Here is a 13,152-nt window from a genome sequence, read left to right on the forward strand (position 1 = left end):
TAACCGGAAGGGAACCAGAGGAGGTGGACCAGGAAGAAGGTACTGTGGGTCCCTTATGAATTGAGGACAGACCACAGGTGCAGCGCTCATGCTCCAGCTCTCCTTTAAGTGCCATGGAGGATCAGAAGTGGCAGCCCCTGGCTCACCATCAACAGCGTAGACACAGCAAAGGGGGGGGGAGCCTTCCCAGTCAGAGGAGCAGTGTCTTGTGACTCCAGTGTCCAGAGAGGATGCTAATGTTTCCCAGAACAATCTCCGAACCCCTTCACGACCTCCGCCATACTATTACTGCAGAGGTCGGATCCCCTGCTTTGATGTGGGCTCGGGCACTGAGCCCACCCCAAAGCCGGGACATGTCAGCTGTTTTGAACAGCTGATATGTGCCCGCAATAGCAGCGGGTGAAATAGCGATTCACCCGCCGCTATTAACTAGTTAAATTCCGCTGTCAAATGCTGACAACGGCATTTAACCTGCGCTTCCAGCCATCGTGCCGGAAATGAGCGCATCACCGACCCTCGTCACATGATCGGGGGTCAGCGAGGCATCTGCATAGTAACCATAGAGGTCCTTGAGACCTCTATGGTTGCTGATGCCGGATTGCTATGAGCACCACCCTGTGTGCGCTCATAGCAATGCAGGAATTCAGCTACATAGCAGGATAGGATGATCGCTATCACGTAGCTGAGCCGATCGAGTTGTGCCAGCTTCTAGCCTCCCATGGAGGCCATTGAAGCATGGCAAAAGTAAAAATAAAAAAATAATAGTTTTAAAAAATAATCAAAGTTTAAATCACCTCCCTCGTTGTCGGTATCGCTGCAGCGTCGCTTAGTGTGACGGTACCCTTAAAGAGAAGATGGCTACATCCCTACCTTACCTTCGTCTTCAAAAAGGAGATAACTGTTTGGATAGAGGGATTCAGAGGCATGTCACACCCCCCCGAAGAAGCCTACGCGAAACGCACGTAGGGGCTGGCGCTGCCACATACACACCACGACTCATATGGGTGAGGTCCAGTCCTTTATATGTTTATAGACTTACTATTGGTAGAGGGTCTTCAGTGGGACTAGCAATGTGTAACCATTCATAGTATACATTGTTTGGTGAACCTGTGACCTCAAGTCGTTGACCTTAGGTGTGGTATATGGTCTGTTACCTACATCCGCTATTCACATAGTTACCCTATTATGACTGATAGTTTTGTATTTCATCTGAGTATTTTATTGTGATGTTAATTAATAAATGCTGTTACCTTTTTATACCTCAAATGGCAGTTTTGTGACTCCTTTTTTGGGATATATATATATATATATATATATATATATATATATATATATATATATATATATATATATATATATATATAATTTTTATTACACAATGATTTTTACCCCATGAAAGTTGTTAGTGTCCATTATTTGGAAAGTTGGATAAAAATGTGGCAAAGACGTCCATTGAGTGAAGCTGAATTGTAAAATCTTGCCAATACCTCATACTGAAGAAGATATCATCCAACTGGAGAAGGTATCCGAAGACTAGAACCACATAACTAGCAGGGAAAGTGATAACGTGAATTTGATTCTGAAGTTGAATCTGATGAGGCACAATACCCGGACAACTAGTCCGATGCAAGCAATTTAGTTTAAAAACAAAAATGTAATTTGGAACTTGCAGCCTTCTGCCCAGGCAGGAAAGTTATACTCTACTAGCATCAGATAATTCTCTAATAATTAGCCGCTACTAGAGAAGTTTGGGGTAAATGGATTCTTCCAAATTTTATACAGTACTGGTGAAAATCAATGTGGATGAACAACTTGTGACATTCTGAGGTAGGAGCCCGTTCAAATAATACATACAGAGTAAGGCATGGAAGGGGGAGGATGTGGCGCCTCTGCGGAGCCGAGAAGTCGCATGTGTGCTGAGCTCCCGCCATCCTGATTATTATCCTCAATTATACTGATCTCCTGTTATCTCCATGGGCCTGGAATGACAGCTCTGGTGAGGCGTAACCACCAGACATCAAAGGAGCTGCTGCTATGTGGGCGCTGATCTGGTACGGCATGTGGATCCCTGGGAACAAAATCCTCAGTTGAGAGGTGGATGTCTTGTGAACCCCACAGGCGGTGTTGTGGACCGGTGCCGCCAAAGGTATTGGATAGCTTAGTCTCCCCCGGGGTGCCCAGGTTGCAGCAGGCTGCTTGGTGAGTGTGCTGGATAGAACTGCCCCACTCCTGGGGGGGGGGGGACTATAAGTTCACAGCAGGGAGAGAACCTACACCTAATAACATAACATAAACTATAACTTTTCTTGATGTCACCTAAAACTATATAATAAAAGCAAAGTGACTACCAACAATAGATGTGATAAAGTGCTAGTGCTCAAGATGAACCTGTGCTCAAAAATAGAAAATGATTTGGTCTCTCCAATATACAGTTTATTTTAACCTTAGCAGGTTTGAAGATGCAAGAGCCAAAACAAATCTGTGTATGATGGAGGTTGTTTGGTCCTACAATAAAATTACCTGTCGTACCCCCTCCATTGCTCCTGCCCTGACAAGGACAGTCCCCAAGTGTAAGGCTGCTATGTTACCCACAAGTAGGTGTATTCTCCTCCTTTTGTGTTTCCTCCCCCATGCTGGGGGTTCATCAGGGGTGTAAAGTTATGGGAAAAAGTAAGAAGTTCCTGCAATGGCAAGGAACCAGATGTAGGGCCTGACGGGTCCTGTCATGACCCATATCAAAGATGTGATACGTAAAAAAAAAAAACCCAGTTGTATGCCTCCTTAAATAGAGATATACTCGCCCCAATAGTGATGACGTCTGATGCAGTATCCAATCATTAAACCGCATCATGAAATGCAAATGCCCGGATGCCACTTCACCTCCGGTTTGCGTGCAGAGCACGTGAAGTTAAAACTCACCTAATAGCTCTGGTGTATTATACAGCTTCGAGTCTTTGGACCGCTATTTGATTTTAAAAAGAGAAAACACGGTAGTTTGACAATAAATGGCTTCATCCAGCCACCAACCATGAGTGGAGAAAAAGTTAAGGTGTTATCATTCATATTCTGTGAAAAAAGGCCAAGAAAGCAAAAATTTTGCCTGGGTATGTAAACTTTTGAGCACAACTGTATGCTCAGAGGGCCTTATTATATTGAACTGCGTAATATCCCCCCACTTTCTCGCTGTGAGCGTCGGTCAGCCGGAAAGCAGAGCGGTGACGTCACCGCTCTGCTTTCCGACCGCTGTGCTCACACAGACAGTACAGGAGGAGTGCAGAGCACAGCGCTGGAGGACAGACTGCTGTAGGTAAGTATGTAGTGTTTGTTTTTTTTTTACTTTTAGGATGGTAACCAGGGTAAACATCAGGTTACTAAGCGCGGCCCTGCGCTTAGTCACCTGATGTTTACCCTGGTTACTGGCATCGTTGGTCGCTGGAGAGCGGTCTGTGTGACAGCTCTCCAGCGACCAAACAGCGACGCTGCAGCGATCCGGATCGTCGTCGGTATCGCTGCATCGTCGCTAAGTGTGACGGTACCTTTAGTGTGACGGTACCTTTAGAATTATCACCAAAAAGATCTATGTTCATCTCGTCAGACCAGAGAATTTTATTTCTCATAGTCTGGGAGTCCGTCATGTGTGTTTTTTTTTTTTTTTTTGTTTTTTTTTCATACACTGTGCGGGCTTTCATATATCTTGCACTGAGTAGAGGCTTCCGTCGGGCCTCTCTGCCATGAAAGCCCGATTAGTAGAGGGCTGCAGTGATAATTAACTTTGAAGAACTTTCTTCCATCTCCCTACTGCATCTCTGGAGTTAAGCCACAGTGATCTTGGGGTTCATCTTTAGCTCTCACCAAGGCTCTTCTCTCACGATTGCTCAGTTTGGCTGGATGGCCACATCTAGGAAGACTTCTGGTGGTCCTAAACGTCTTCCATTTAAGATTATGGAGGCCACTGTGCTCTTAGGAACAGTGAGTACTGCAGAAATTCTGTTGTAACCTTGGCCAGATCTGTGCCTTGCCACAATTGTCTCTGAGCTCCTTGGCCAGTTCATTTGGTCTGACATGCACTGTGAGATGTAAGGTCTTGTATAGACAGGTGTGTGCCTTTCCCACATAAAGTCCTATCAGTTTAATTAAACACAGCTGGTCTCCAATGAAGGAGTAGAACCATCTCAAGGGGGGTCATAAGGAAATGGACAGCATGTGACTTAAATATGAGTGTCTGAGCAAAGGGTCTGAATACATTTGTTTTTGTTTTTTTTAAAAGTCAAGATGGGGTGCAGAGTGTACATTAATGTGGGGAAAAAATTGAACTTTTTGAATCCACCAAATGGCTTCAATGAAACAGTGAAAATGTTAAAGGGGTCTGAATACTTTCCATACCCACTGTACATGCCATTCATCAACATGGAAAGTGGAGAACATGGGATTAGAGGAATCTTGGATCATAGCCCGGGTGATGTGGACTCTCAGATTAGACCAGACATTGGGTAGACCTCCATGGAAGCTTAAGGGTATGTTTCCACGTTCAGGAAACTCTGCGTGTTTGACGCTGCGTAGAGCCGCAGCGTCAAACACGCAGCGTCCAGATGTTACAGCATAGTGGAGGGGATTTCATTTTCATCTCCACTATGCGGTAAAACACGCAGGCGGCAGACCCGCATAAACGGACATGCAGCACGTCTTTTTGGAACACAGCAGGTCTGGTTACAATGCGGCGACGCTACGTCGCCGCACCGTAAAGTTACCATAGACTATCATTAGATGCGATTAGTCACATGCGTAATAACTGCGTAAACGCAGCTTACTACGCATGTCCATGCCGGCTCACCAGTCCCGCCGCCGGAAGTCCCTCGTCAACTGCAGTTCTTACGATAACTTATCGCGAGAACTGCCGTGCACGTGACCGGGAGTTCTCCGGTCACTAGTCTGGTTCTCACAAACAGCTGATCAGCTTTATTAAAGCTTTATTTATTAAACCTTTTATCAGGTTTATTATTTTTACTTTTTTTTTGCAGGCGCTCAAGTATGGTAAGTATGGTGAAAGTAAGAATAGTAAAATACTTTTTTCTGGCTGTGTCTTTATTATTTTTTTTTTTTACACTTTCACTACAATAGGATTAGTAATGGATAGGAGTCTTATTGACGCCTCTCCATTATTAACCGGGCTTAATGTCACCTTATATTAGCAAGGAGACATTACCCCTTATTACCCCATATCCTCCCCCCCCCCCCCCCCCTGCCGCTACAGGGGAGTGGGAAGAGAGGGGCAAATCTTACAGATGTGCAATTTCTGGGGTGGCTGTGGGATGGTATTTGTTACCGGGGGAGGCAATATCCATGGCCCTTCTCCAGGCTATGAATATCAGCCCACAGCCGATATAGGGGGACCCCACGGCATTTTTTTGGGGGGGGTCCCCCTATTTTTATAGCCAGTAAAGGCTACGCAGACAGCTGCGGGCTGATAGTCATAGCCTGGGAAGCTCCATGAGTATTAAACTCTTCCCAGGCTACAAACGTCAGTCCCCCAGGCGCTGGCTTTCCGGGAGCGGAGCGTTCAGCTGCATAGAAATACATCTATTATCTATTTATTGTTATATCTATATAAAGATAGAGAAAGAAATTGGAACAGCATCTAGTAATACCTCAATATCGTGCAAAGCTTTCCCAACCAGCAATCCAAAAGCCTCCAGTGATGGTTTCAAAAAAAGAAAAGCAGCACAAAATAATAGAAAAAGTGGACTTTATTGCCTGAACGGTGTCGCCACGCCCCCCCCCGTGCTCCCCCCACCCCATCATACTTACCGATCCTGCCGGGTCCGTCCGTCTTCTCCCATCTTCCAAAATGGCGGGCGCATGCGCAGTGCGCCCGCCGAATCGGCCGGCAGATTCGTTCCAAAGTGCATTTTGATCCCTGAGATAGATTATATCTCAGTGATCAAAATAAAAATAATAAATGACCCCCGCCCCCCTTTGTCACCCCCATAGGTAGGGACAATAAAAAATATAGAATTTTTTTTTTTCCACTAATGTTAGGGTTAGGGTATGTGCACACGTATTCTGGTCCTCTGCGGATTTTTCCGCTGCAGATTTGATAAATCCGCAGTTCTAAACCGCTGCGGATTTACCGCGTTTTTTCTGCGCATTTCACAACTGCGATTTTCTATTTGAGCAGTTGTAAAACCGCTGCGGAATCCGCACAAAGAAGTGACATGCTGCGGAATGTAAACCGCTGCGTTTCCGTGCAGTTTTTCCGCAGCATGTGTACAGCGATTTTTGTTTCCCATAGGTTTACATTGAACTTGGCTGCGGATCCGCAGCGGATTGGCCGCTGCGGATTCGCAGCAGTGTTCCATCAGGTTTACAGTACCATGTAAACCTATGGAAAACCAAATCCGCTGTGCCCATGGTGCAGAAAATACCGCGCGGAAACGCTGCGTTGTATTTTCCGCAGCATGTCAATTCTTTGTGCGGATTCTGCAGCGTTTTACACCTGTTCCTCAATAGGAATCCGCAGGTGAAATCCGCACAAAAAACACTGGAAATGCGCAGAATATCCGCAGGCAAAATGCAGTGCCTTTTACCCGCGGATTTTTCAAAAATGATGCTGAAAAATCTCACACGAATCGGCAACGTGGGCACATAGCCTTAGGGTTAGGGTTGGAATTAGGGTTATGGCTACAGTTGGGATTAGAGTTAGGGGTGTGTTGGGGTTAGTGTTGGAGGTAGAATTGAGGGGTTACCACTGTTTAGGCACATCAGGGGTGTCCAAACGCAACATGGCGCCACCATTGATTCCAGCCAATCTCGTATTCAAAAAGTCAAATGGTGCTCCCTCAATTCCGAGCCCCGACGTGTGCCCAAACAGTGGTTTACCCCCACATATGGGGTACCAGCATACTCAGGACAAACTGCGCAACAATTATTGGGGTCCAATTTCTCCTGTTACCCTTGTGAAAATAAAAAAATGCTTGCTAAAACATAATTTTTGAGGAAAGAAAAATGATTTTTTATTTTCACGGCTCTGCGTTGTAAACGTCTGTGAAGCACTTGGGGGATCAAAGTGCTCACCACATATCTATAGAAGTTCCTTGGGGGGTCTAGTTTCTAAAATGGGGTCACTTGTGGGGGGTTTCTACTGTTTAGGCACACCAGGGGCTCTGCAAACGCAACGTGACGCCCGCAGACCATGCCATCAAAGTCTGCATTTCAAAAGTCACTACTTCCCTTCTGAGCCCCGACGTGTGCACAAACAGTGGTTTACCTCCACACATGGGGTATCGGCGTACTCAGGAGAAACTGGACAACAACTTTTGGGGTCAAATTTCTCCTGTTACCCTTGGGAAAATAAAAAATTGCAGGCTAAAAGATCATTTTTGAGAAAATAATTTTTATTTTTTATTTTCATGGCTCTGCGTTATAAACTTCTGTGAAGCACTTGGGGGTTCAAAGTCCTCACCACACATCTAGATTAGTTCCTTTGGGGGTCTAGTTTCCAAAATGGGGTCATTTCTGGGGGATCTCCAATGTTTAGGCACACAGGGGCTCTCCAAACGTGACATGGTGTCCGCTAATGATTGGAGCTAATTTTCCATTTAAAAAGCCAAATGGCGTGCCTTCCCTTCCGAGCCCTGCCGTGCGCCCAAACAGTGGTTTACCCTCACATATGGGGTATCATCGTACTCAGGACAAACTGGACAACAACATTTGGTGTCCAATTTCTCCTATTACCCTTGGCAAAATAGGAAATTCCAGGCTGAAAAATCATTTTTGAGGAAAGAAATTATTTTTTATTTTATTGGCTCTGCGTTATAAACTTCTGTGAAGCACCTGGGGGTTTAAAGTGCTCAATATGCATCTAGATAAGTTCCTTGGGGGGTCTAGTTTCCAAAATGGGGTCACTTGTGGGGTTGCTCCAATGTTTAGGCACACAGGGGCTCTCCAAACACGACATGGTGTCCGCTAACAATTGGAGCTAATTTTCCATTCAAAAAGTCAAATGGCACGCCTTCCCTTCCGAGCCCTGCCGAGTGCCCAAACAGTGGTTTACCCCCACAAGTGAGGTATCGGCGTACTCGGGAGAAATTGCCCAACAAATTTTATGATCCATTTTATCCTATTGCCCATGTGAAAATGAAAAAATTGAGGCGAAAAGAATTTTTTTTGTGAAAAAAAGTACTTTTTCATTTTTACAGATCAATTTGTGAAGCACCTGGGGGTTTAAAGTGCTCAATATGCATCTAGATAAGTTCCTTGGGGGGTCTAGTTTCCAAAATGGGGTCACTTGTGGGGGAGCTCCAATTTTTAGGCACACGGGGGCTCTCCAAACGTGACATGGTGTCCGCTAAAGAGTGGAGCCAATTTTTCATTCAAAAAGTCAAATGGCGCTCCTTCCCTTCCAAGCCCTGCCGTGCGCCCAAACAGTGGTTTACGCCCACATATGAGGTATCGGCGTACTCAGGACAAATTGGACAACAACTTTCATGGTTCAGTTTCTCCTTTTACCATTGGGAAAATAAAAAAATTGTTGCTAAAAGATAATTTTTGTGACTAAAAAGTTAAATGTTCATTTTTTTCCTTCCATGTTGCTTCTGCTGCTGTAAAGCACCTGAAGGGTTAATAAACTTCTTGAATGTGGTTTTGAGCACCTTGAGGGGTGCAGTTTTTAGAATGGTGTCACTTTTGGGTATTTTCAGCCATATAGACCCCTCAAACTGACTTCAAATGTGAGGTGGTCCCTAAAAAAAATGGTTTTGTAAATTTCGTTGTAAAAATGAGAAATCGCTGGTCAAATTTTAACCCTTATAACTTCCTAGCAAAAAAAAATTTGTTTCCAAAATTGTGCTGATGTAAAGTATACATGTGGGAAATGTTATTTATTAACTATTTTGTGTCACATAACTCTCTGGTTTAACAGAATAAAAATTCAAAATGTGAAAATTGCGAAATTTTCAAAATTTTCGCCAAATTTCCATTTTTATCACAAATAAACGCAGAATTTATTGACCTAAATTTACCACTAACATGAAGCCCAATATGTCACGAAAAAACAATCTCAGAACCGCTAGGATCCGTTGAAGCGTTCCTGAGTTATTACCTCATAAAGGGACACTGGTCAGAATTGCAAAAAACGGCCAGGTCATTAAGGTCAAAATAGGCTGGGTCATGAAGGGGTTAAGCTTACAAGAACACACAAATCCGCGTGAAAAAAGCACATAAACACATTGAAAAACGCAGGTGACCTGTCAGTGACCTCAGGTGCTGATTTGGTGCAGATTTTACCTGCATCAAATTCTGATCAAATCCTGGTGCAATCCTGAACGTGGAAACATACCCTTAGTGCTTCTGGAAGAAGCTATGTGTTGAACATACAACTGGGTGAGGGGGGACACTCCATCCATCCACACCTTATGTCCAGTGGCTCTGGCTCATCACCATACACAGGCACTGTCTTTTCATTTTTCTAATTTTATTGATGTAGTACTGAATGGGGCATTACACTGGCTGCCTGGTGTCTTGACTAGAGATGAGCGATCTGTTCGGGAATCTGTTTGGGTCCCTCCTTATTCGGCAAGCTATAGCGCTTACCGAAAAAGCTGCATAGGGAATGCGGATACCTGGATCGCTCCGGCTGATCAGCTGTCCGGCGCTGTAGCTGCATGTCACGGCTATTTCATGGTCACAACACAAGCATGGAGAGCCTGTTTGTACGGCATTGTCATTCAGAAAGTCTACAGAAGGGACTTTCTCTCTATTGTTTCCCTTATTAGATTATGTGAAACTTACATTTTCTTTGTGGTGTAAATTACTGTGATCTGTGCCAGGCCAGAAAAACTTGATTTAAACTATTCCTGCTCCCTAAATTTAGTTATGTAGCAACATGGCACAGTAATGGTCCCCAAGTCCTTCTTTAAATTTCTTAACGCGTTGATATCCATGTTTTATTTGGGGTAATTCCAGATGAAAACTAAAATTATCCTCTCTAGTGGACAAAAATGACTGCTCTACCTACATTTTATTTGTGCTACCTAGCGTGTCAAGGTAATCCATAACTGGATGCCTGATTTTACCAGAGAACCATTTGGCATGTTCAGCTGGAACTGACTGTTTACTAGACTTTTGGAATTAAATAAATCTATTACCCACCCCCAACCCGCTGCCTTTACTTAAATTAGCTCGTTTGGTGTGGAGACAGTCTAGGAATAGTGTCATGGCTGAAATGCTATTGTGGGGGAACCCATATTTTCTGACCTTGATGGAACATCCATGTGCTTCTTTCTGGAATATTGGTAATGTGTGGTTGTTGAAAGCCCGTTTTGAAGGAAATATATTACTGTACCGTAGTTTGAGCATACAACTTAAATTCCATACTCCAAGATCCACCTTCTGGTCAGGGTGGCACTTCAATCTCATCTAACAAATCTGAATGTGAACAGATCCGTATCATACTATCCCTTGATTGTTATTCTTGTATCTCAGGGTTCGCAAGGTCTTATATCCAGTCTATACACATCTATTATCTACAGGCTTGAATTTAAATCTATTTATAGTTCTATATAAATGGAGACCATTAATCCCAAATATTAAGGAGGTGGCGTGGGAGGGGATCTTGGAGTCCTTACTCTAGTCTCCTCCTGCTAACAATAAAATGATTCAACTACATATAATTTACCAGTTATATCTTACACCCATTACATTCTTTCAATGGGGTGTTATTCTACCTCACTCGAAGATGTCACTTGGGATGCAGATTTTGTGCAAATGTTTTTGACTTGCTCAATGGTTTTCTCCTTTTGTCATGAGGTGACTATTTTATTATCTACCTGTTGATTTGCTTATTTGGGATGCTAGAGGAAGGCATATGGGATCAATACATTAAGATTTTCTTGCGCAAAACTTGGTTTTTGGCCATGAAAATACTGGCAATACGGTGGATGGGTAATTCACAGCCGTCTATCATGATTCACATTAGTTGATTAAATTCCATACGAAAAAAACATCAAAATACAGGATGTGTTAAAATTTTCTAAAATGTGGGCCTTTTGGAACTCTTCATATCTTACAATTTCTATGCATGTATAAGAGATATAGGTGCTGGGAATCTTTTGGTCTAGGTATGTGGATGGGTTGGGCGGGTTATTAACTAAAACAATGAAGCAAACTGGTGCTCGAATGTGTTCTTAAATGTGAATTTTTTTTCATCTCGCCAACTGGATCAGCTGTTGCTAAAATGAATACTTGCAGTGCTGGGTACTGTAGGAAAAAGCAAGTCTGATGTGCCGCAAGGTATGCTTGATAAAATGTGTTCTTAGTTCAACGTTTTACTTTACTGGAGATACAACAGTGGTTACATTCCCCCCAAAATCAAACAGGTCAGTCTGAAGAGCATATGCACCATGACAATACAGTAAGTTATTGGGATGACAAAGCCACAGATGACATTGGATTATAGTTCCAAAGAAGCAGTTGATAAACTAGATCAACTAATGGCTATTTACGCAAGCAGACGCAAAACCAATCTGTGACCAATGGTTTTGTTTTAGAACGTTGATGTATCTGCCATTTGTTTTGTGGCGTGAAATGAACCCTGATCGGAACACCAATAAACTGCATAAAACAAAACAAATATGGGCTTTGTCTAAATATTTTCACTACAACATGTAGTGGGAGTTATTTCGGTGTAGAATGTAAGAATGCCTGAATATAGCAATAAGTGAACCTTTACAACCCTTTGCTTTATTTTCTTTAGAAAATGACCATGTTTAGACCATGTTCACATACATTTAAATGCAACTGGTATTCAAATACACTTAGAGTAGCTAAATTTAAAAATTAACAGACTTTAATAGGTCATATTGACCCAAACAGTACAAATGTATAGCCAATATGACTAGAACTGCAGGTTTAAAAACTTGTACTGCAACTCCAAATGTACTGTATGTGACTTCAGTCTCTTTACTAATTGGAGGTTTGTCGTATATTTCTTTTCCCTTCAGAAATCTGAAAGTGGGAAAAATAAAGCACCCAAAAAGCAGGTAAGTGTCTTTAGAGTACAGTAAGATTATTTTTTTTTTTTAATCTGTCTGCAGCTTTTATGTCTGTGTTTAAAGAAGCACTCCAGTAATTTGTAATGCTTTCACACATAACGCTTACTCATCAAAATTCTCAATTTTACGGTACTTTTTCATCTCACTTCTTACATCCCTCTCATTATATGAAGGTGGGTAAAATGAACCTCAGTCTAAGGCCATGTTCACACAGTGCGTTTTTTACCGCGGAACCGCGGCGGTTTTGCCGCTGCGGTTCCGCAGCTGTTTTCCATGCAGGGTACAGTACACTGTACCCTATGGAAAACAGGACACACTGTGCACATGGTCCGGAAATTGTAAAAAAAAAGACGCGCTGAATAGCTCCCGGAAAAAAGGAGCATGTCAATTCTTTTTCCGGAGCCGCAGCGGTTCTGCACCCATAGACCTCCATTGTGAGGTCCAAACCGCAGTAAAACCCGCAGATCAAAAATATATCTGCGGGTTTTACTGCGGTTTGATGTGCAGAACCGCTGCAGCAGGAAGTGCGGGGAGCGGGCGGAAGTGCGTGGGCGGAGTGTGGCTGCCCCCCCCCGTGTTCCGATCCCGCCCCCCCGTGCTCCGATGCCCCCCCCCCCAGTGCTCCGATGCCCCCCCCCCAGTGCTCTGATGCCCCCCCCGTGCCCTAATCTCCCCCCCCCTTATACTCACCCGGCGTCCCGGTGTCCGTCCGGCCGTCTTCTCCCTGGGCGCCGCCATCTTGCAAAATGGCGGGCGCATGCGCAGTGCGCCCGCCGAATCTGCCGGCCGGCAGATTCGTTCCAAAGTGCATTTTGATCACTGAGATATAACCTATCTCAGTGATCAAAATAAAAAAATAGTAAATGACACCCCCCCCCCCTTTGTCACCCCCATAGGTAGGGACAATAAAAAAAATAAAGAATTTTTTTTTTTTTTTTCACTAAGGTTAGAATAGGGGTAGGGGTAGGGTTAGGGGTAGGGTTAGGGGTAGGGTTAGGGGTAGGGTTAGGGTTAGGGGTAGGGTTAGGGGTAGGGTTAGGGGTAGGGGTAGGGTTAGGGTATTTTCAGCCATTTTAACCCTAAAAAAATTCCTAGAAAACACACA

General features: G+C 43.8%; 1 protein-coding gene across 1 annotated transcript in view; it reads left to right on the forward strand.

The window, feature by feature from the left end:
* Positions 1-13,152, forward strand: part of LOC138669825 (high mobility group protein HMG-I/HMG-Y-like) — a 98,301-nt gene that overhangs the window by 65,195 nt on the left and 19,954 nt on the right. The window contains exon 5 of the mRNA XM_069756600.1: positions 11,997-12,035. Within this exon, the coding sequence (XP_069612701.1) occupies positions 11,997-12,035 (39 nt within the window). The remainder of the gene's footprint in view (positions 1-11,996; positions 12,036-13,152) is intronic.

This window comes from Ranitomeya imitator, chromosome 3, assembly GCF_032444005.1.
Source record: "Ranitomeya imitator isolate aRanImi1 chromosome 3, aRanImi1.pri, whole genome shotgun sequence".
NCBI lineage: Eukaryota > Metazoa > Chordata > Amphibia > Anura > Dendrobatidae > Ranitomeya > Ranitomeya imitator.